The 25,270-nt window shown below is 34.5% G+C and overlaps 4 protein-coding genes across 6 annotated transcripts in view; 1 reads left to right on the forward strand and 3 right to left on the reverse strand.

Moving 5' to 3' along the window:
* Window positions 1-10,678, reverse strand: part of LOC128888731 (phosphofurin acidic cluster sorting protein 2) — a 66,256-nt gene extending 55,578 nt beyond the window's left edge. For 2 of the 3 annotated variants that reach the window (XM_054145825.1, XM_054145824.1), the window contains exon 1: window positions 10,493-10,678. In XM_054145825.1, coding sequence (XP_054001800.1) covers window positions 10,493-10,596 — 104 coding nt within the window. In that variant the 5' untranslated portion in view covers window positions 10,597-10,678. The remainder of the gene's footprint in view (window positions 1-10,492) is intronic. The other variant, XM_054145826.1, reaches the window with a different exon arrangement.
* Window positions 10,679-10,964: 286 nt separating this feature from the next.
* On the reverse strand, window positions 10,965-14,774 carry LOC128888742 (uncharacterized protein KIAA2013 homolog). Its single transcript, XM_054145850.1, has 7 exons — window positions 14,289-14,774; window positions 13,468-13,939; window positions 12,655-12,892; window positions 12,346-12,584; window positions 11,985-12,212; window positions 11,630-11,904; window positions 10,965-11,558 (listed from the first exon to the last, which is right to left on the reverse strand). The coding sequence occupies exons 1-7, from the start codon at window positions 14,467-14,469 to the stop codon at window positions 11,371-11,373; spliced, it is 1,821 nt and encodes a 606-aa protein (XP_054001825.1). The 5' UTR covers window positions 14,470-14,774; the 3' UTR covers window positions 10,965-11,370.
* Window positions 14,775-15,370: 596 nt separating this feature from the next.
* Window positions 15,371-20,766, reverse strand: LOC128888738 (protein real-time). Its single transcript, XM_054145842.1, has 15 exons — window positions 20,365-20,766; window positions 20,039-20,188; window positions 19,732-19,863; window positions 19,511-19,639; window positions 19,327-19,430; window positions 19,053-19,132; window positions 18,580-18,882; window positions 18,297-18,385; window positions 18,084-18,221; window positions 17,797-17,917; window positions 17,570-17,694; window positions 16,390-16,636; window positions 16,081-16,199; window positions 15,778-15,920; window positions 15,371-15,706 (listed from the first exon to the last, which is right to left on the reverse strand). The coding sequence occupies exons 1-15, from the start codon at window positions 20,425-20,427 to the stop codon at window positions 15,637-15,639; spliced, it is 2,013 nt and encodes a 670-aa protein (XP_054001817.1). The 5' UTR covers window positions 20,428-20,766; the 3' UTR covers window positions 15,371-15,636.
* Window positions 20,767-21,093: 327 nt separating this feature from the next.
* Window positions 21,094-25,194, forward strand: LOC128888729 (sorting nexin-14-like). Its single transcript, XM_054145821.1, has 9 exons — window positions 21,094-21,359; window positions 21,469-21,712; window positions 21,870-22,259; window positions 22,395-22,707; window positions 22,907-23,062; window positions 23,164-23,288; window positions 23,486-23,547; window positions 23,768-24,606; window positions 24,742-25,194. The coding sequence occupies exons 1-9, from the start codon at window positions 21,253-21,255 to the stop codon at window positions 25,155-25,157; spliced, it is 2,652 nt and encodes an 883-aa protein (XP_054001796.1). The 5' UTR covers window positions 21,094-21,252; the 3' UTR covers window positions 25,158-25,194.
* Window positions 25,195-25,270: the final 76 nt, after the last annotated feature.

The raw sequence follows: 25,270 nt of genomic DNA on the forward strand, positions 1-25,270 counted from the left end.
AATCACCTCTTTCAATGTGTTACAACATTTTTGGGACACCCTGTATATAGTGGAGTTTATATCTATCTTTATTCAGACTTTTTACACGCAAGCCTTCTGTCATAATATTAGTATCTATAACAAATAGTTTCATGTATTTTATTATGCTGATAAGCATATTTTTCAATCATAGATAATTTTAACAATTTACGATACACATTCTATACCTCCGACATTTACTATTTCGCACAATCCTTTGCATGTTACATAATCCTGTTTTTTTAAATTAATTCTTTCTCCAAAGTCCTTCTTTATTAAGGACAAGAAGAGAACATTTACCAGGATAAAACGGTGGAAAGGTTAAAAACGCATAAAATGACTGTTCTTTACAGTAATTTCTTCTCGTTCGTTAACCAGAATCTTCATAAAAAGAGAGAGATCTCACTAGCTGACCAGATGTGTACAAAACTTCAATCTTGCGATAAAACCACTAGCAAGCGTAAGCTTCCTGCTCCGTTATTACATAAATAGAGTGACTCACGGATTCGTTATTCCCATGCATCATAATAATAACTAATTGCAACAATTTCCGTGCTATCTTCGGCATCGAAATTACAAAACACCGAGTTATCGTGTCGTGTTCCTACGTGTTTTTGTGTTACCTTGTATCACGCATTGAATATTTTTTTTTTGTTTTTTTTTTTTGAACCAATGTTTACTTTTTGTGTTTGGCCTTTAAGTGCACGCTTGAGATAATTACGAATGTTGTCATCAAAGATTCGAATTACGACTAATTTTCTCAGTAATAAGAAATTAATTGAACAGAATTCGAGATTAACATTTTGGCACAGGGATTTAACGTTACTTCTACCTCGACGTGGTTTATTATTAGTGTTTATTAGCCCGCGCGAATTTGGCCTGGGTTTTAATGCAAATTCGAAGCTGGTTATGACGCGAGATATTATCGTTTGACCATTTGCCAGGCCCGGGAAGAAAATGGCACGGTCTGGTTTAGAGAATATGTTATACGGCGTGTAGATACTGGTTATCTGTCGATTGGAACAGTAAATCCTCAAGGAACGTTCGTAAATGTCGGCGATAGTCTTTCGTGAATTACGGGTCTACAAATGCTGCTATCGGTAATCGTATACGTCACTAGAAAGAATATTGCGCCACGAATGTTTATTATTACTCTTGATTCTATTTATACGGTACCGAGAAGATATTCCTCCTGGCGAAATGTGAGAAATTTTGTTTATAACTTTCGAACCCGTTACAGACGAATTTTCTGATAATTATTGCGAGTCGGATGTAAGAAAAATGCAATTTTCACGTTTTATGATCAACCTGATTCATTCTTCCTCTTACTCTCTGTAGCGTCTTCAGCTTTAATCCAATTTTATATTAGGTCGTCCTAAAAGTTTCTCTCGTGAGTTGCATTCAATTATTTTCTGTGGCAGTGTTTATATAAATAGACAATCTGATTTCTTAGACATTGATGCTGTAACATTAATGGAGCGAAATGAATTGTACACAATTTTTTAATGTAACATAAAACATAAAATATCGTGTATGTATCAATTATTAATAAAAGGAAAGAAACTTTTCGGACAACCTAATATTTATTAGATTCGTGACACGGAAAGGAATGAATTTTTTATTTTATTTAAGAAATTCGTATTGAATTATAGTTAAATATTTGTATTACTATGGGTTATATTGTAAAAATATAGACTTGCTCGCTGAATCTTTTACTTTGAAATTAGTTAAAAAAAGAAAAAAAAAGAAAAAAGAAAAAAAAAGAAAATTGACTTTGTAAATAATCAATGTGTTATTGATCTATATGAAACGGAAACAATAAAATCGTCGTAAAGACAGCTTTTATGTAACTCACGCAATGATAATACGACAACGTGAAAACGTTGACGGAGATCGAGAATTACAAATCAACAGATTACGTGTCCGAGACATTTTCCTGAAATTATATGCACACTCGATGCGTAATATATTGACGATAAAATTAATGCGCAAGACGGCGCCAAGCGATGCGTAATCTGTATACGTTTCTTTCGAAGAAATGCGATGTACACTACCGGCTAACAGTATGAGATCACCTAATTTATTACTTAATTAAAATGAAAGATAACTCGAAGAAATATTGTTAACAAATCGAATACTTGCGAAACTTTTGTACTAAGAGCACATTAAGTAATACTAAATTCACGTTGTATTATAAATAATGCGATAGAAAAACAAACAAAAATCACAAAAAATCGTAAAAATCCAAGGAGCTAACATTCTCGAATAATTCGTTTGAAATTAAATATTTAAAACGATGCAAGACAAATTATTACGAAAAGTTCTCAAAGTTAATTATCGACGGCTTCTATTATTTTTGAAGAATAATAAAGAATAATAAGAAGAAAAGTGTATCGTCCACTGATATGGAAATTATTGAAATGATCTATCCTATACATATGTAAATCAAGCTTTGATAACGAAAACGGAGGTGATTTACAAATATTGTTATGAAAAGTTCTCAAAGTTAATTATCAACAGCTTCTATTATTTTCGAAGAATAATAAGAAAAGTCTATCGTGCACTGATATGCAAATAATCCAAATGATCCATCCTATACATATGTGAATGAACCTTTGATATCGAAAACGTACCATTTATCAGCAATAAAGTGGACAAATCGTCCTATCTAAACATATTAAAATATAATCTAAAGTGAGCGGTGCAAAACGGATACTTTTAAGTACTTTCGAGCTTTACGATAACAATCATAATCATAAATCCTATGTACTCAGCAAAGAGTTGGTCGCCACGTATCTACCCCGCAGTACTTCAAACACCTAACCAATCGATAGATACTAATGCAATAAAACATGTTTGACAGGATAAAAAAGCACGATTATCCAATCTTAATACGACAAATCAGTTCCGGGGTGACTGACAAAGGAAGGCCACGAACCGTGCGACACCGATTTTCATGATGAAAAAACTAATTGTGCTATGTTTCGGCGTTCGATTAGACGAACCTCGTTTTCGAAAAAAAATCGAGGTCAAAGATTACGGTATCGGATCAATTTTCAACCAGAGCTATCTAACTATCTACAGATCTTAGAAAGAAAGTTCATTATCACTGTTATACTTGACAATCGCAAATTCATAGGTTTCGAGCTATCGACACTTTAACGTCCGCTCACGGACGCTAAGTCCGTTTACAGAACTTACAGGATTAACAGTTTAATGTTAATCTACAGCTTGCTCCATAATTGCACAAAAATTAATTCTAAAACTACCATCAAAGAGATACTTACTGAACCTATTAGAATATATTTGAAATTGAAGAAGAGGAAGGTTAAAAGGAATTTCAGTGATTGCTAACAAAAGTGATCGATAACTGAGTAATTCGAAAAAGAAATTAGGAATACAACGGTCGAAATCCAAACAGGTTCGGAGTTGTAGTGTTAATCTACAGCTTGTTCCATAATTGCACAAAAATTAATTCTAAAACTACCATCATCAAAGAGATACTTACTGAACCTGTTAGAATATATTTGAAATTGAAGAAGAGGAAGGTTAAAAGAAATTTCAGTGATTGCTAACAAAAGTGATCGATAACAGTAATTCGAAAAAGAAATTAGCAATACAACAGTCGAAATCCAAACATGTTCGGAGTTTTAGTGTTAATCTACAGCATAAAAATGAATTCACAGCTGGTTTCGCGATGGCACGAAAGTAATGCACGCGTTGAAGGTCTTGGGGTTTAATTCCGCAAATCGATCGGAACCGTTGAGTGTACCGCAGGGCGTTAAGGGTCAATTTGAAACGACATTCCGTCCGCGAACGTCCGACCGCGCAGTCACACGGTCGATTCATTTAAATGACAAATTGACTGTGTTCTCCTCTCCTGGGAACTTTTTCGCGCTACGGCGAACGGACCTGTCGCGTTCCTCGTGCCGGAATACGCGAATCGCATTCAGAGCCTCGCCGCGACCTCGGCTTGGATACGCTTACCCGGACCGGACGAGTATACTAATCGCGAATCGCTAACCAACCGAAGGGGGAGATGTTATCCGTCGTGCACGTTGCCTGCGAAATATCAATAGCGGTTTGTCTAACCCTTTCGACACCGCTTCTGCAACGGAGGAGTCAAGAGTCGTCAACCAATATTGAAAGAATGATGTTTCATAGCTATTCGTAGCATTTACGTTGGCTGCCCGGTATAATTGTTAATATAATGGTCAGTGTAATGATATACTTCGACGGGAAAAGATAATATATATTTTGTTGCATTAATGATTCGTAGATATACTGCAATTAGGTTCTCGATATACAGGGTGTCCCAAAAGTCGGGGAGGAGTCGGAAATAGGGGGTAGCTGAGACGATTCTGAACAACAATTTCCTTTGCAAAAATGTCGGATGGGGCTTCGTTAAGGAGATATTAAGAGAAAACCCCGACCAATCAGAGCGCGCGTAGACCGTTGGAGCGGCCGCGGTAGCGGTGGCTACGCGCTAGGTAGCCGCTCTCGTACGCGTACAAGTGACTCGACGTGCATCGAAGGATATCGACGCGGCCGCTCAGCGCCGTAGCCTTCGCTACCGCGGCCGCTCCAACGGTCTACGCGCGCTCTGATTGGTCGGCGTTTTCGCTTAATATCTCCTTAACGAAGCCCCATCCGACATTTTTGCAAAGGAAATTGTTGTTCAGAATCGTCTCAACTACCTCCCATTTCCGGCTCCTCCCCGACTTTTGGGACACCCTGTATTTGAATAGGGAGGCCACGAAGCGTTGTTTTTGCCAGCTATTAAAATTATTGAAAATTACGATTATTTACGTTTTTAAAAAATTCCGTGCAATCCAGAGATAAACAAACCGTAACTCCAACAATAGGTGACAACAAAACAAATATGGAAGAATAGAAAATAAAACTCTGCGTCTATTATTCGTAACAAAGTTTTCTCATCTCTGAGATCGAATTACGGTGAAAACTACAAATTAAATTCCACTATAAATCGCGATAGAAATTAGTGAAATTTTCTCCTAAATTGAGATAGAAACTACGACGAAGTTCATGTACAAACGAGTTACGTACCATCATAATTAACAAATAACGCTAGGAATTGCCCTCAGTTTCATAAATCACGTTAGAAATGAATGCAACTAATTTGACGTGTAGCTTGTTAATTAACTCGCACGATAGCTAATCTACGAATTTATTCAAAGTAAAATTCATAAAAGAAAAGAAAAGAAAAGAAAAGAAGAGAAAAGAAAATGGAATATTATATTTGCTCCTGCTAATAAATATGTTTCACGCGAGAATCGCTCAAGCGAACAAGACAAGTGAAATCTTCGTGTTCGCAGATTTAAATTTCCGCTACTAAGTCCATTAATGATAAACGACTAATAAAATATCAGACGAAACGGCTGATTGTATTAACACTGATCTACTAACGTGCCTCGTGTTCGCGGCCCGTAAACCTTTTAAGAATTCCAAGTAGAGTCGTAAATATCTCTGGAAGTTCATCTCCGGAAGAAGAAAGATCTCGCGAAAGCTGAACAAGCACGTGAATTATTCAACGCAAAAATGACACGAGACCGATCCACGACCGACCAAATACGACGGTCTCGATACGTAACATTTCTGCTGGAAAGAGGATTTTATACTTATTCGGCACAGAGCAAATTATGCTGATCTTCCACCTGAACCGCGCGACTGCGACCTGATAGAATAAATTTTGTTATCGAATTAGCTGTTCGTATGAATTTACACCAACCGCTCAAATAAATTATCGGTCAACTGCAGATTTCGCGGTGTGTGGTATTTATGAAACCACCGTATGCAGAATATATTCGACGAAACAATTTAATAGAAATTAATATAATCCCAAGGATCAGATCGATTTTAAACTTTGACTGGATTTCGAAACTCGAGGCTTAAATAATTCGCAGAAATAATAAATTGCATTTGTACATTTATAAATTACTGCTAGAATTTTTGTTTTCGTAAAAGTGTTATTAATGATGTACTACGAAATGATGTAATATGAAAAAAAAAAAAAAAGAAAGAAACGAACATCGTTAATATCTAACCAGTATTTCACAGACTTGTGTCGTGCAACTCGTTTATGAGTTTGTTATGAACGAAATATCCTGGTAACAAATTCAAAGAAAAATTCGTTACCGATAAATCATTCAGTCCTAATAAAGTATTTGTTCGCAACAAACTTGTAAACGATAAATGCACCGCTCGCAAATCCCTAAAGTGTCGATAAATGATTGGTGTTACAATCACTTTCGAGAGCAAAAATCAATGGAAAGCTGCAGGAAACTACGAAGGCATTTATTTATGCAAAATGTTCTCGCCTCGATGTTTCCGAAACCTATCAAGAGTTTAAGGCCGATCCAAACTTTCAAGATCGTCTGGATTTAAATAACATTTAAAGCGATTCGACTGTTCGCGTGTTCGAAAGTTTCGAATCTCTCGCAAGACCTAGATACGAGAAGCGCCCATCGCTATTTAATCGTGGCATTCAATGCCAGGACATTAAAAGTAACGACCCTGTGTCACGTGAAAATTGACCTTTATTTTTCCCGCCAACGCGAGTACTGCGCGATCCTCAGGCAAGCGATCAGCTGGCAATTGGCCATCCCATTTGCTCCGCAACAATCACTTGTTAGTCTTTCGAGAATCGCAAAGTGGAAGTATCGAAAGTTTAAGTGACGATATCAAACGGATTGAAATTTTTCGATTTTCGATTTTTCGATTTTCGATGCGTCGCTAACCTTAACACAGGCCGAAAGTTACAATTTTTTCATATTTTTATACGCGATGAAAATCGAAGAAAATTATTACGTAGATATTTTCACGTGTATTTTTCATATTTTCTGATGTACATTTGTTTAATGACCGCATTATTTCAACTTGGAGCCTCTAATAAACTAATATACTACCTCTAATACACTACCAATTATAATAAAATTTCAGAGGGAAATATAAATGAGATTTGTTTAAATTGCTATGCCATAAATATGTCGATATAAAATAAATTCTTCCAGAAAAAGGACTTTAGCATTTTGTTTCCGAATAACGAAATAAACCTGGCAACTATAAATACACGTAAATATATTATCCAAGTTATATAAATCAGATATACTCTATATACCATTTTGATCAAAAAACAAAATCGTAAACTTCCGTTTGGAAAACCCTTTAAATATTTCTGGAAATATTTTATTCGAGTTATTGTCCTCGATCGAAGTATCAAAACGATATTCATACTATTGGAACATACTCATCTCCCATAATACTTGAATACGAAGCTACGTATCAGTAATTAACACACCGATATCAACGATCATCTAAAAGACGTTCGCTATTATCAGTCAAGATTAATCCTTAATTCCTTTGGTATCGTTGTTGTAAATGTCAACAAGTGGCGTATATCGTTTGGATAGAACGGATCGTCCACGATAAGAGTGTGTCGCACGAATATAAATTAAACAACTACCCGTCAGTCACTTATTAAACAAAAACTAGAATTTAAATTACAGAACAAAACATTTCACAACGCGTTATCTAATCAAATGAAACCAACTCGAATAAATTGCTATAAATCGAATGTATCATCTATTATCTACTGTTTGAATCATTTATTCGAATAACGTGATGTTTCATCGATAGAATATTTTTAATCATTTTTACAAACAATGTGCCAATCACTCTGCTGATCCACTGATCCACTCTGCGAAAGGCAGAGCTCGCGTCAAAAATATTCGTTGATTCGTTGCCGTTGTGTTTTTAATTCCAAAAGAATTTTTAACGAATCCGAGAAACACAATCAGTTAATAAGCAACGGGATCAAAGTAACGGACACGATGTTTGGACAACACTGGAGATATAATAGTTACACGAAAACGATCTAGATTTTGTTCAAACGAAACTATAGAGCAACGATCAATGGATAAGAATTTACAGTGTGGGTGAAACAGGCGAAATTTATTGTCGGGTTCGAGGATACACAAACACTCGATAGACCACATGAAACAGCTCCTTGGGTTCCCGGAACATTAAACTGGATTTAATGAGGCAATGTGCCAAAGCTCTACCTCAAGGAAGTATCTGCTTCGAGTAATTTTCCAGGAAATGTTAGCAAACGTCTCTCGTGAAAACTTCGAGAAGGGATGTTTCGTGCTTTACATTAGATTACATGACTATACACCGGGAATCTGTGGGAACGATAAACAACATTGAAGAACGGATATGAATAGATGCTTCGGGTTAGTTGTTGACAACTATTTGCGAGCTTATTCGTCGTATCAGTTATTCGTGTTTTTTTTTTTTTTTGGAGGGTTAGTTCGGACAAGTTGTCGCCATTTTTACGAAGGTCGATTCAGGTAAGTTGTTGACAACATGTCGTTGCTTAGTTTAGGTCAAGGTAAGGATCGGGCAAGGTTCGGAGTTCGGAGGAATTTAGGGAAAAGAATGAAAATAAAAATGAAAGGAATCCTCGGAGATATGAAAATTGAGAGATGATCGTTTTTTCAATCTCGAACAGATCGTTGTTTATTTTGATATAATAGATAGTGAAATAGAATGTACTGAATTGTCGCGTGTTAAATAAATTTAATGCATTTCAAGTTAAAAACTGTGCTTGAAAATTTCGTTTAAAAAGGAACGTATTGGGATAGAACAGTGTATCGTGTACTAGCAATGAATTTTCAAAACAATAATTCGTGGGACCCGTTGGAGACACTAGACAGAAATCTCATTAGCCTACTGGATATTACGTCACTGGATCTGACAAGTTTAAGTCACGAAACATAATCCCATCATGCCCGCATCTAGACGCAGTGTTGTCGCGAATTTAACGAAGTTACGAAACAGAAACGTACATCAAAATTTAATCCGAATCATTTAATCGCGATCTTTTTAACATTACGATGAGAACTCTCGCTAAACAAGATACTTGCGAGTGGCGTATAACGAGCGTACAAAATAAAAATAAAACAAAATAAAACGCTATGTTCGCGTTGGATGTGTCGTTGTTAAGACAAAGGTAATTAATTCAAAAGACATCCTATCGGCTAACATCGTTTATTAACATTGCAAATTTAAATTATACAGGGTGATCCACCTAAGTAAGGCCACCGAAATATCTCCTCTATTTTAATGGAAATAGCATACAGAATATTTTTTGTACCCCCACAATTAGAGGAGATATTTAGGTGGTCTTACTTAGCTGGACCACCCTGTATTCTCGTGTATGTAAATATACAGGGTTTCCCAAAAATGTTGTAACACCTTGATAGAGATGGTTCGGGAGGTGATTTGAAACAATTTTTTCCTTAGCGAAAATGTTGTCCGAGGCTTCGTTAAGGAGATATAGAAGAGAAAACATTGACCAATCGGAGCGCGAGGATGCCGGTGGAGCGCTCGCGACAGCGTATGAGCGCGGCCGCCTAGCGCGTAGCCACGCCTACCGCGAGCGCTCGACCGGCATCCTCGCGCTCTGATTGGTCAATGTTTTCTCTTAATATCTACTCAATGAAGCCTCATACAACATTTTCGTTAAGGACAAAGTTGTTTCAAATCACCTCCCGAACCACCTCTTTCAATGTGTTACAACATTTTTGGGACACTCTGTATAAATAAATTGTAAATAAGTTAAGTGGAAGCTAAATGTAATTCCTACAACGATACAAATTGTCTCGAACAGGTTTCTATCGAAAACGATACAGTTACTATGAAAGGGTTAACCGTCAGATAAAAACCGATGCTTCCGGAGAAGCAGACATCCTCGACTCGAGGATGCCAGTTTTCGACAGAACCGTAAATTCCCCCGTGTTCTAACCTAACGAGCATGCACACAAGCAGACCTTGGTAACGATGTTTGTTTAACATGTCGTTTGTTTCATTCGCGCTGAACCATACGACAATGTAACGTAGCGCGAAATACTACAACGAGTATCGCGTCGTTGGACCCGGGCAAAACTTGACTCTCTCTTTGCCTCGCACTTGGCTCAGACGCTCTTATTTACTCATCTCGTTAAACACCGTCGACATAAACAATTCCGAATCGAAGACAGTCGCCGAGGGGATTGGCATCGATCAAACAACGATACCGGGTGGGATGAAAATACCGTGAAAACAAAGATCGAGATTACGATTTGGCGATCTGTCACGTTCGATTGACAGCTAGCATCCAACGGTGGCCAGAGCGCGCCACGCAGTCCCGAGACCAGACACGCAGCACGAATAACCTAGGACGCTCGTCTCGGAAATGAGACACGCGTTGATCCGACACCGGATCGAAACGTTGAGTAAAGACAGGCGGTCTCGAGTAAAGGGCGCGAATCGAAAAATGCGAGTGATCTTGGAAAAAAGGGCGTGTGAATGCCCGCCGAGTCCCTGGCTGTTCACTGTGATACGGGATAATGACACGATTGTCGCACGAAAAGCAAAGATACGAACGCGAATCGAGCCGCGGATTATCGATTACCTGGGTATGCAGTTTGGAGCCGTGCGATCCACTTCCCAAGTGGCGAACAGCTTCATGGGAACAGGCCGGGTGGCCGGGGCTGTCGTCTTCGTACGCTCCGCCATTTTTGGCCCGTCGGCCCACAGAAACACTCACCACACCTTCAGTTCACCGCGTCTCGCGGCTGACTGACTAAGCTCGCTCGTGGCGCCATGCGAGCGACACACTCGCGACGCAACCGAGAATTACGGAAACGTACGTGGACACCTATCGGACGACGTCGGAACTAAGCTAACATGGACGCTGTACCCGCTGACGTAATCTTAATCGAGAAACGGCAGTTCGGTCGGTAATAAACGGTTATCCTAAGAGGGCTTTACGATTTACTTTTTCAATAGCTAATTTTTTTATAATGTACTCGGTCTATGGGCTCGACTTAGAGTCTATGACCTTTTAAATAAATTCAATTCAATTAATTTTTTATATCTATGACTAGACTGTCAAATATATTTATTGTCATATGTACAGGAATCTTCTGTGGTTTGTAGTTTCAAAATTATCAGGTTTACATACTCTTTCATAAATAACTACGAAAAATTATCTTACAAAGTGTACAGCGTAACGCATTTCTGTTATCTAAATATGAAATAATATACACAACTTAATTTGAATTAAAAGTCGCAACAATTTTGCTACAGAGTTGTTGATTCATACTCTATAGAAGACTATACAAGTAGAAGGAATAAATATATCTTTTCCAATGTTATATTCGATATCACTATAAGAGATAATATTCATAAATTCTTATATCATAACACGTATTAATACAAAGTTAAATTATTATACACGAGTGTGATTATATATGAGCATCTGGACAGTATAATTATTACAAAATATAATTACAATTTACTATACCTAATTTTCTGTTTATCTTGATGACCATAGTATTCATTAATAATAAGTTTACAAAGAAACAAATGAAACACAATTATAAGAAAACAGATACTAATCCAAAAAAGCGTAGGTAATCCACCAAGTTGATGCCCATGCTTGTGTAAAGCCATAACAAGATGATCGTGTGCCGGAGCTGGAAAAAAAGTATAATATATATTTGATTATATGTTTAAGGTTAAAAAAATATTTTATTTTTATATTTACCATCGTGTACTGCGTGAACATGTAACGCATTTCGCAGATCTTGCATATGTTGATGATCAGACGTTATATATAATATAGCTGTTAATGGCTTTGTCAATTTTACTGGAAAATTTGTATAAGACTGACTTAAGGAAACAGGTGCGTCCAAACAACCTGCATCACAACCGAAATAGACACTGTCACTTTTGTCTAAAGCTACTCCTAATACTGCGCGATTATCTTCTCCAACAGTTACTGATATATTCAGATGAGTTACATTGCCGTAACTGATTCTCCTAGAAAGAGAAATACAAGCATGAATCTCATTCAATATTTTTTCTCTGATGAGAATATATAAGGTAAAGTGATACAATACCTAAACAAATAATCTCGATGAAGATATTGCGGATCCATGTTAAATTCAAGATGTTGATTGCTGAAACGCAAACTGCCAAGGCTCAAGACAATAGCTTGTTGAACCGCTGAAGGGTCACCAGTTATTAAATGATGGCATCCTTGTTTTTCTAGTGTTATTAACCATGCTTCGACTACATTATTCACACCAGCAACTGACGATGTATCTTTCCATAAACGGGGTGCATCTCTGAAACAATAGAATGTCGCTAATTTTCGACGCTTAATCTATTGCCCAGCGAAGTGAATGTGTGGGTACATCAGACGGAACGGTAACGTACCGAGTCTATAAACAAATATTTATAAAACGATATGCTACTTACAAAGTATAGTGTCCACGATAACAACCTTCATTCATGGCTACATTTTTCTCCACATCTGGAATACCTTTCGAAATTTGAGATAACACATAATATATCGTGGAATTTATTTTATGCCCATTAATAGCACCATCAGCTTTAGAATCACTTATTCTAAGACTCGTATACCAGTAACTTTGCCAAAGGTTAATATGATCATTCTTCAAATTTCGTTGCGAGAGTCTGATTGCTTTCTTCATCGCCTGATCAAATTACGTCAGATTAAAATATGTACGTGTACGATTCTATTTCAAACTTGTTATTTATACGTACCTCTATAGCTTTTTTCTTTGTGATTTCAGAATGAATATGGTGATCTTCCATAGCAATAGGTTCACTGTACTGTATACTAGTCATGAATTTTAATTTTACAGTACTTCTTGCTTTAACTTGTATTACTCTCAATGGAACTTTGTAAAGTATTGAAACAGTTACCACCTTATTTGAGTTGGACAGTGGGACAAACCCACTAATTAAGTTGTATTCATGTATAAAATCATCTACTGTAAGTCTAAACATACCAACATATATTCTTAAAATTTACAATATTAACATTACACAGTAATATATAGCTTTTTCCATATAAAAAGACTTCGTTGGTTAGTCGCGGATGTGGGCAGAGATATGATATAGAATCTATACTATAGATTATGTAGATGTGTATGCTCGTGTTGCACGGATATAATCCAGCAGTAAGTGTAGAAACAGGATATTATATACATCAAATGGGTGGGACCACCTATATACAGTTTAAAGCAATCTGATTGTGTATGGCAAAACAAATTAAGTGAAAAGTTTGAAAAAATCGGTCATTACGCATCGTAAGTGGAACCGTGTGTATACACTGGTAACATGTACAATTATGTCATTATAATTATCGCATATTTCGATGATTTGCTCTTAGCGTCAAAATCGTTAGAAATATTGCATAGAGTTAAATTAGAATAAACTGAATGATTTAAAATCAAAGATGTAGGATCTGTTAACGAAATGTTGGGAATACGAATTGAAAGAGAAAAATTAGAGGGGGTGAGGGCATTAATAAATTGAAAGCATACTACACTACTTAATAATTGTTTTAATTACTTGATCAGTTCTGTGTGGGAATTGCTCCAATGCGTAGACATCTGAGGTTTCAGTGGTACATTTTGCGAGAATGAAAAGGGATTAACTATTTTTATATCTTGCACCAGAATCGCATCAAGTACTCTATGAGCATAATATGTAAACTCTGTGTAATATCTGTCTCTGAGACACTGATAGTGATAAACAATCCCATTAGTAAAATCTGTAACTGTAGCTTCCTGATGGGAATTACTTTTGGGTAGAGGGTGTGAAATTAATGGTTGCCACTGTACTGGCAATGATAATGCTCGTCCTTGTTTTATGTATATCCAAGCTTCTGGTAAAATAGGAATCCCAAAAATGCCATTACCAATGTATGGCAAATAGTGATGTTCCTTTTCCTTTGGTGGATTATGAAGGATGTTTACATTGTATTCGTCAGCATCCAAACGAAATGGAGCCAGCCTTTCCTTGATGCAATAATCTTCAAATGCTATAAAAACATATACAATTTCAAATGTATCATTAAGACTAACATTGTAAGATATTGATTTGAAATTTTGTAAGAATATTCATAACATGTTTTTACATACCATGAACTAGGATATTTTTGATATTTCCCCCAGCAAAAAACGAGCGTTTTTTTTTATTTGCAAAAATGGAATTTTTTTTCAAACCATTGACATTTCGTTAATTTTAAATATTTTTATAAAATCCTAGTTCATGGTACGGAGAATTTCATCTAGTTTAACGTCAAATGATTTAAAACATAACTTTAGAACAATTTCTCCAAACACAAAGAAAAAGAAACAACTAAATTTGTATAGAATTTAAAATCTTACCTTGTACTGGTTCTCCAGTAGAAGAAAAAAGCCAATGCGCAACAGGTGGGCCGAAGTAAAGAAGTATACCACCACAAATAATAATTAATATAAGAATCTTACGATACGAATAATTTCCATCGATTAATCGACGTATTCGTTTTCCAATTTCACGCCTATCAAACATCGTCCCAGGTCTCATTATAATGAATAAACAATTGATGTATTTCAGATTTCGTGGGATTCTTCAAGCGTTCCCTTGTTTTCATAAAATCGCGTGGTAACATAACCTTTACACCGTTACCTAAATTTTGATCTTATACAAAGTAATAGTAAGTTAAAAAAATTTTATGATTTTCTATTTTTTTACACCACTGTATTATATGTACAGTTATCTAATAAAGTTGTAAATTTAATTGTTTTGTCACTTGAGTATCACAATGTAAAATTAAACACAACTTGACTGCTATTTACCTACACTGACCTGCACTGACCTGCACTGACCTACACTTTATGCTGTTTCTCAGCTGTTCTGTATATAAGCAGTGTTACCAACTAGTACAGAACAATCTCCCTCGGAGATGGGAAAAACCCTAGGCTTCGAATAAATTTGATGTTTGCTGTTGTGTTTGTCTTGTTCCCTTCTTTGGAAAATGTTCAAATGAAGAAACGAAACAAACATATCCATAAATAAAGTTGTTCTAATAAGTGATGCATCGGATTGAAAATCGATTGTAAATATTAGTAAGGTTACTAAATGTAAACAAATTTCTCCCTTGCTGTTACATCAACGAAAGAAAAGAATCTCGGGAATTACGTATAGACAAGAGTAATAATAAGTGCGATTCATAATTTATTTGCAACATATTTTTCATAGTATTAGAAAGTTAAGGTAACCAATCGATATTTTTCACTTTCCACTTGCAATTTCCATTCAAAAGAACCGCGCATGATATTGAGAAGTGACAACCAATCACGTTTAAGGTTTCTTTAAAAACTTGAATACTCGAATTTCATTGGTCATTTTATTTTCATTCAACTTAATTTTTGTTCATGCACTTCTAATCAGATAACTAGGTTGAAGTATAAAGTACTACTACACATTTCATAAATTCAACAATTATTTATTTTACATATATATAACATTTGCATTAAAACATCGTGCTTTCTAGTAACTAATTAGGAAGTGATGAATTTAGACCAAATGTATAACATTATCCATTCAAATCTAAAAGCTAAAATAACACAAAGTTCTTGCAATTTTGAAGAATTCCCAAAGCATTTAATTAAATATTTCAAATGAATCACTGTATTTCATGTATCATAATCCCAGTCAGTATGCAATCGATTGTATTTCACGTTTAACATGTCATCTGGACAAGTATGAACTTGCTTCTGATCTAGAACTCGTAGCAGATTGTAAGCTCATCATTGACCCCCTGAAAAATAAAACATGTCGTTTATGCTTAACGCGTTAAATCATAAGTAATCGAATTCGAAAGAAATATACCTATACTGAATCGAAGGCAACGTCTCGTAAAAGTACATGAGTTGCGCTTTGGAACCTCCAATGGATGAAAGAAATTCTCCTGGGATATCTTCATTATGCCATTGGAGTATATATGTTCCTGCTTCTTGCATTATGTGTGTACCCTGCAACAAAGTATAAAAGTATAATTATACCAATTATCTTATAAAATATGAGGATGCGTGCAATGAAATAAACTCATATTGTAGAGAAGTCTGCATGATAACACTGGATAGAGTTATCAATAATAATGGTCCGATTCTATTTGTATTTCTATAGAATTACCTGAATACTTTCACCATCATGACAAACAATAGTGGATTCAACTTTCATGAAATTTGTCATAACTTCCTTTGTTTCTAATACTTCTGCTGCATCCTCATCTGTAAGCGATTCTGAGAAATCTGTAATAATTAATTATTTTATTATCAAAAATCCAGAGGTAAAAATGTAATATATGTTATGTACCACAAGTGGCCTAAGACTTTTGGACACTAAGTGTATATGTATTGTGGTAGTTCCTCAAAATAAGTTCAGTTTTCTTTTGCTCGTCCATAAATGTATCTCTTGCTCTATATTGCTTTTAACACGTACCTAGAGAGACTCGTTCGCTGTCGTCGTTAGTTTTATATAATACAGTAAATATTATATTATGACGCATGACGTCGAAATCCCACGTTAGAACTGATCCTGGATCATTGGAATGTATTACTACTCGATGAATTTGTCCTCGACTTAAGGTAATCGAGTGATATAAACACTGTTCTTCTTCAGCTGATGTGGTTTCTAAATCCACTTTATAAAGGTGCTTTGGTACAATTCCTCCTTCAGGAATGTAAACCTAATATTAACAGAATACTTTATGTTAAATTTTTTAAAACAAAGAAAGTAATGAGATAGTATAAATAATTTTGTTTAATAATCCAATACAAATATAGATTTGTATAGAGGAATATCTCCTCTATAAAATTCCAATGTCAAATATTCTAAATTACAATTTTTATTTTTCGATTTTTGGCCATGGTTTTGATGATTTGAACCACTGTGCATTGTGGTAAAGAGCGAAAGTGACTACTACAAAATTAAAGAATGTGAATTAAACACTTATACACGATTTATGGATAATATTATGATTATTAAGCATATTAACGTGACACAATTTGTAGTTGCGAAAGCTACTTATTGTGCATTTCTTAAGCACATATTTTGTTCGACTAGAAATTACTACAATAAGACAGGACGAAAACACCAAATAATACTATGCTTGGAATACATAAAACGAAAATATACAAATTCTTACGTCATAATCAGTTGCGTTGAAAATATAAAACCTTCGAGGTACCATGCCATAAAACTCGCAAACATTCTCCTATTTGTTAAACAATATTATTTTTCAACATACAATTTAACACTTTTAACGATTTGTTATCTAAAGTCAACAATAACATTAATAATCTAGTAGAAATTTAAACGTGACACTATTTCCCATAGAATACAAAATTTAATGATAGCACTGTGGTTTTTTAATTAGTTACCCAACTGAGGATTTCCTCTTAACATCAGTACTTAACATCATAATCAAAATTAAATACAGTAGAATCTCGATTATCCGAATCCTCATTACACAAATTTTCAGTTGTTTAACAACTGCAAAAAAATATTTTATTATAAAAAAATTTCTTTGTTCGAACAGTCATGTCCGCCAATTAATTCAGGTATTCGAGGCTCTGCTGTATTAACTTCTATGTTAATAATAACTCGTTATTACACGTACCTCAGACGGTCCACCAAAGAAGTCTGGAATGAATTCGGGATTAATATATTCGCTAATACTGCCTGGGCCTTCTTCTAGGTAATTAGTGTCGCAGTAAAATATAAACTTCTTTCTGGTATTCTCATCTGTACCATAAATTAACAGAATTTGAATACATTTATGTATAAAATGTAAAAATGAAGTATAACAAATATGAATCTTTTAAGAAAAGAGTATTTCCTCCTTACTTATGAATGTGCTAATAAGTGTCCACAAAATAGGAAAGCATCTAGGTGCTCGCATAAATAGGACTCGTCCCATTGTTTCTGGGTAATTTATCTCAACGATTTCAATGATGCGTAATAAAGCCTGTAACGGAAAAAAATCAAAATATTGCTGTAATTCGAAAAATGAGAAATTTGAAAAATGAGAATTTAGTAGTATGGATAATAAGTGGGCTCCTATTTTATGAACTGTTTGTTATAACATAACATTTGATTTCATAAAAGTTATAATTTGTGTTAAATACACTTACCTTTATACCAGGTCTCCATAAATGACGCATATTTAGGCCTTCTAGATCTATTAATAAAGACCATTGTGAAACTGGGTGACCAGAAGTAGTAGTGGCCTCTTCCATTAGAAGAAGACCCTCTTCGCAAATATGCAGTGCCTGTAACAGCATTAACAATTAAAATAATTCTTGTAAGATATACATACATCAGTGCATTATAGAAACTCGACTTACTAGTAACAGTAAATCATCTTCTCCGAGAGATTTTAATAGTCCTTTTACATCCATTTGACCCATTCTTAAAATGTATAAAGGCCGCCCATCTAGAAATACATACACAGTTATTATGAATGTATATTCATAAAATTAAATTGTTTATTAATTAGTTTGAGGGCATTCGAAAAAACGTTTCTTAGTGCATGCGTCGCAATTTTTGTATTTATAAATATCTTAAATTAACGAATCACTGTACATACTCACTGTACATAATATCTCTGGTAAATAACAATTACATTACCTCTATCGAAATGGTGCCACCCGCCAGGGAAATAATTTTTCACAACGTGAGGAGTATTGTATTCTTCGAGCAATTTATCGATCTGATATTTCTTACGCCAATGTAACGATTGCGTCAACATTTCTTTAGCTTTTTCAACTGAAAATTCCGTGGCTCTTAAGAATCGTAGAAGCGTCGTATCACCAGGTACTGAGTTTCCTCTTAACTCGTTTATACTTTGCCAGAGTTGAACAAGTCTGCTCTCTTGTATCATGTCGAGTTTTCCTAAGTATCTTTCTATGTAATCCGAAGAAAGTCGCATTTCTAGAACATAACATATAAGTATCGTTAATAAACATATTTATATGTTCATACCATGAGAAACTATCTCTGGAAAGTGTCCGTTTGTTGACCTGATGGTTGTCTCATATTCCCCTGACCCATGTTCCCTATAAATAGTGAAACATAAATAAATATAAAAAGAAACATCATACCTCCAGTTTGCAATTTGTTTTCTGTACATGCATAAGCTTCGCTCTTACTGTCAGATGATTGATTCTCTGCAACACTGTTCCTGAATAAAAGAAGCAATACATTTCTATTAGAAATTATAATGTAAATATACTTGCAAAGGATGGTTTCGCGATACTCTCTTCTTCTTCTTTACTTGTTTCTGCATTGCTATTTAAGAAACACAAAATACACGGTCCCAAATGTTTCTGGACTTTCTTTGCACTAAGTAATTATTTTTCACGATTTTAAATTTACCTTTTATTTGTTGCAGAAGTTCCATTTGAATCTTTCCAAGGAGCCACATAAACAATCCCTTCCTCTTTTAGTTCGTTTATAAAGTATTCAATTATTTCTTTCCCCTGTAATGCGTTATTTAATATAGAATTCGTGTCTAATGTTAACAATAGAATTTACAACAGAAATATGCAATAAATAATACCTTTGCAATATTTTGAGCATACTGCTTCATTGCTAATTTTTCCATTGAATTCTCGAAGCCAAAAAAATTTTTAATATCTAAACTTGCAGTTTGTTCAAAGCATGTCCAGTCTTGATTTTCAGGATGAACCTACCCGTTTTAATAAAGCATATTATACTGGTTAGACATATACCTAATAAATATAAAAACTATATATACTGTGAATAATACTAGGTACTTACAAAATATCTGCACTTTTCAATAACTTGTACCCTGGCTGCAAAGCTTTCATTGTATGCTTCTATTTCTAAAATACAGTTCCTCCTATCTAATACATTCTTTTGGATAAAGTACACAAAATCTACTCCAATTATCTGTAATAAACAGAAAAATAATTATTTGTAATAAAGCTAGAATTGACAAATTCTGTAATCCTGTTTAACTTAAAAGTTAAGACTGTTTGAAAAAAGGTGCATATTTGTGAATTTTTTAGGGACAAACAGAAAATTTTCTAATAATAAGTTTTGGATTATTCTGGTGAATATATACCTTTTTCAAAATATACGGCGCATCCACATTTAATTTGCATCGTCTTTCTGTTATTCTAATAGCACCGTTTTTACTCTCCTCATCTGAAACTATCTCGCAGCCAACAAAAACAGGAATTTGAGGGCACGTAGGAAATCTACGCTCGTATGCCTATAAAGAAAATTAAAATTAATCAACAGTGATGTAGAATATTCCACCACAAGATTAGACTTAGTACTTAGATCGTTTCAAAAAATCGAATTTTTTTGCTTTGAAACAAAATTAAATGAAATGAAAGGCGCATAGTAAATGCTATTGAAATAAGAAAATAATATTAGTAGACGCACCATCATCACAAGTGGAAATGGATGTTTATACACCCGGACAGGTGATTTATATTGTTGAACCATATCGGAATGAACTCTCCTTAGAAACTGGCTGTTAACTTAGGTTTAAATGCATTCAAATATAGGAATAATTTAAATAATTTAACTAAAGAAAACTAATTAAGTGCATTAATAACCGATCTATGAATAAACAAAATTCATAGGTTAGCATAAGTCAATTCTGCTTCTTATTAAACACAATGTTTATATCACTACACTTAACGTTTAAACGACATTCAAATAAATTACTCAAAGTTATGCAAATTATAAACAAAAAGTTTGTATAACTAATTTTCTGCACTATAATGAATATACACTAATTCAGAAAAAAAATGAAAGTCAACTACTGAATTATAGTTACACTATCAATTAATAAAGATTCTAGGGAGTTTCTAGGGGATTTCCCCCAAGACCCTAGGTTTATTTCTGAAAAATGGTGTTGCGCGCTCGAATTTAAATTTGAATATACCTTTCACGGATATATTCACGCAACATTAATTTTGAGTGATGACACGTCGCGTTGTTGATAAAAAATCAACAAGATAATAGAAATTAAATTGTCCCCAGCATAGGTCGCGGAACACAACAGTGTCCACTGAACCCATAATGAAAGGTCAAAGTTGTACATCTGCCGGCGAGATAAAAAACTCCGTAGAGGTGGGCATCTTAGATTCCTGTATTATCAGTATTATTAGTGATTGTCAGTGTCAGTGTCACATGGTATTGTTGAAGATCGAAGTGTTTATAGAATGTTGTGTAGTACCAGCTTATTTATGAAATATTACAATTTTGTTGTGTTTTGCAATATGCATTGGTACACTTATCATAAAATGAAGTCTTAATACAGCCATGGCGCTTTCGTCTACCGATAAAGTACAAGAATTTTATGTGTGCAATGTAATAATTCCGGTAATTGTTTTTGCACTGATTGCAATTGTGTCAATCCTATTTAAAAGGTAAGTGATCACTTTGGATTACATATAATCATCCAATATATCCAATAAACTTGTGTATTACTAATTTAAGAAATTAGTATTTTATAATATATGTATATATGTGTTTCAGCATCATCTGGGTATTTATTGTTTGTTGTTTATATGTCACAACTACTTTCTATGGACTCTATATATTACAATATGTTAGTGTGCTACTGGTTAATTTAAATGTGATAAGCGGTACATTTAATCAAAAATCTGAAGTTAAAGATCCATGTAGTGTTTGCAACAACAATAATTGCAGAAGACATAAGTTGTGTCCACATTCGACTAAAGTGAAAATACCACAGGATTTTGACCACGCTTTGGAACAAGTAATTGCATTTTCTATCTTGTATTACAGATTAAGTTTTTTAATTTTAATGAATGTTTTGTCACGATAAGTTTACATGTAGTATTTCTTTGCTAATTGACCGAAACAAAAGATTGTACAATGTTGTATACATTTTAATTTATAATTTTTTCTTACAGTTTTTTGAAGATTTATTACAACAATATGTTTGCACGTGGTATTCCAGTTTTTCAACAAACTATGCTTTCGTGTATCAGCTTCGGTTAGCTACAACAACAGCAACAAAAAATATCGCAGACCGTTTGTTACGTACAGATGTAGCTAATATCATACTTTGTCGATTAATTCCATTGATATTACAAAATGCTCAAGATTTGAAAATATTAAATAAAAAGATACAAAATACTTCTGATGGATCTGATTTTCGGAAACATATGATTAATTACTTTGGCTACGATATTCATCCAGCAGCTTATTCGCGCGAAGCTGAGCTAAATTATCTGAGAGGATTGGTCACTGCTATTGTACCACATTTACTTCCTGCTGTACATGTATCTACTAATAACAAGGTAAATTATTATTAAATTTATAAATATTTTTAGCGTGATAAATGCAAAATAATAACTTTCAAATAAATATTTTGTTGGTGCCCAAACGAATGCCCAGTTAGAACTAATATTGTTTTATGAAATGTTTGTTTTTAGGTTCTCCTACGAGAAATTCTGGCAAATTGGATTCTCTTGCCTGCGCTGGATGCAATAGCTGATCCAGAAAATATAAATGCATTAGTAATGTTATTGACTCACCACGACGGTACATTTTCTAATCAGGCAGATGCAGCTAATGTACAGATGTTGCAATGTTGGGTGAGAAATCCATTAACATCAAACATTACGAATAATCAACTGAAGCCTTCTTTGGACGAAGTTTTGAATAATCCTCGATTATTGTACATGTTTATACAACATGTGAAAGATTTTGGGCCTATAAATCTCTTACAGTTTTGCCTGGATATTGGTAAATAATGATATGGAAACATTATCTAAACAATATATAATTTATTTATTCGATTATTAACCTTGGAACTGGCGCGCTACCCGTAAATCTGGATGTTTCCGGTTTTTTTTTGTAGGGAAAAAAACTTGCTTGGTTTAGAAATAGAATCTTTAGTATGACAACATTTATTTTTGGTTTTACGTGTGACGAAAATTTTCAGACGATCTCAGTAAGCGTATGTTAAATCCAGACATGAGTGAAAACGCTGAAAGTAGTTTGTACACTGATATTCAAAATATGTATTCAACGTATCTCGATCCTAATGGTCCAGAGTATCTAAATTTACCGGAAGATATTTCGATAGGCATAGGAGAAAGTAAGCATAAAAGTCTCGATTGAAATATTATCAAAAATGTTTGTGTTTAATATTATAAAAAATTTCACATACTTTACATCATTCAATAATAATTTGTTTAGTTCTTGAAAGAGGTTCGAAGAAGATTGACGAGTTGAGGACGTCACGACCGTTTTATCAAGCACATCAAGAAGCTCACGCATTATTAGAATCTACTTGTCTGCCACCATTCCATCACAGTTATTCGGTAAGAAACTATACAATTAACTATTTTATTTCTTATAACTTAAAGAAATGGATCAAGAGTAAAAATGCACTTTTTTAATCAATTATACTGTGTAATCATTAAACTGAGGATTTTATAGTAATGTGGAAAATAGCATGTATTTATTATATTACTTTACTTGTCTACTTATAAACTATAAACAGACTCTCATATTGTAGTTATACGCTTTGTTATGCGGACAACAAGCACCGACTCGTATTAAGCAACCGCTCCGTACAAAGTGAGTAATCTCGTAAAAAGTGAAAAAATTACGAAATGTACTTTAAAACATATCTAAATTATCCTCAATGTTAACAAAAAATTAAGACAATTATTTCTACAAAACCAATCCACGAAGAACACTTAATGTGACCTCTTAATAAAAAATATAACGTAATGTTTATTTATTCAATATTCTACAATTTCTTATTTGTAGTAACGCATATAATTTGTTTGTACAGCATAGCTAGTGGAACTACAAACGTATCTATAAAATTTGGTAATCATTTCCCAAAGTTTGATGGTGTTTTACGCGAATCGACAATTGACGGGATGCCATTCGAAGAGATATATCAAGGCGAAGAAATAGATTATTCGTTACGTTCGTACAGTGAAATCAAATATGCAGATGACAGCTTTCACCGAGATTTAACAACGTGGCGAGTCAGTATTCCACATGTCGATTCTGGAGATAATCAACCTCTCTATATGATTGCGGTGTATAATGCAGCTGAAGAAAAATCTTGGACTGTCTTACGTCGAGATCAAGATTTCTATGCTTTACGCACGCGATTAGCTGAATTTCATGGCGACAAAGAGTTGAGCGATTCGCCGTTGCCTTCGCGAAAAAATCCACATACTTCTTGCGTTATTAATAAACAACGGTACGAAGAATTTCTAGAGAAATTACTTTCAAAACCAGTGCTCAGGAGCAGCGAGCTTTTATATACTTTCTTGACCATGCCAAACTTGAAACCGTACTTTCCAAATTACACACCAGATATTGGTATATTATATCAAAATATGGCCTACAAATTACGAAAAGAGAAAGGTCAAAATCTGGATAAATTTATGACTATCTTTCTGTCCTCTACTAACATCAAGAGCGACTATGCAGATATCGGAATTGAAGTATCCAACGAAACAAACGACATGGAAATAAAGAAAAGAGGACACCATGATCTTGTGTCTGGTATATTTGGCGATAATCTTAATTTGGATCCTAATTTCCAGACATTATCTCCGTCATCGTTAAATCGTTCTCACGTGAAGGGTGCCAGTTTTTGTATTGCAGATGCAGGTAAATTTTCTATTTTATTGAAATTACACATATCTCTTGAGTTATGATGGATTCCAGTGTAACAGGTTCAAAAAATCGAAATCTATTGTAAGTCTTCAAATTTTCTTCTCACTTTTTTATGTTCTTCCATTTCAGTGGACAGACTATTGAACATACCTCCAATAGTAACACGAGTGTTCTGGATGTTTGCTTCCTCAACCCACGCAAAAGTGGATCCATTCGTCAACATTGTTCTTTACAACGCTTTAGTGAAAGTCCTAAGTAGCGGTCGTGCGGCTACCGTAGTCAAACTTTTACATGCAAAAGTTCTAGGCGAGGAACGTCGAATGAAGGCGTCAACTTTCCAAGGATATCGCCGAAATTATTATGAAAGCGCCAAAAAAGGATTATATAATTTGCTGCCTTATTGGCTGATAGGACTTTATAGGCCATGGACCGAACTAATGGATTCCCTTTTGGATTCTTTGCAGAATGCAACAGTCAATAAACATCTCGCGTACATTCTTTTAGATCATATCTTGATAAGTTTATTTCCTGAACTTATACTTTGATTTTATTCAAATAAAATCTTGCCTATTTCTCATGAAATGGAATTATTCATTTCTTCACTCAAAATTCACACCGAAATTAGAGAGGTTTGATATCTACCTTCAGGCATAGTATC

Source organism: Hylaeus anthracinus, unplaced genomic scaffold (assembly GCF_026225885.1).
Source record: "Hylaeus anthracinus isolate JK02 unplaced genomic scaffold, UHH_iyHylAnth1.0_haploid 11994, whole genome shotgun sequence".
Lineage (NCBI taxonomy): Eukaryota > Metazoa > Arthropoda > Insecta > Hymenoptera > Colletidae > Hylaeus > Hylaeus anthracinus.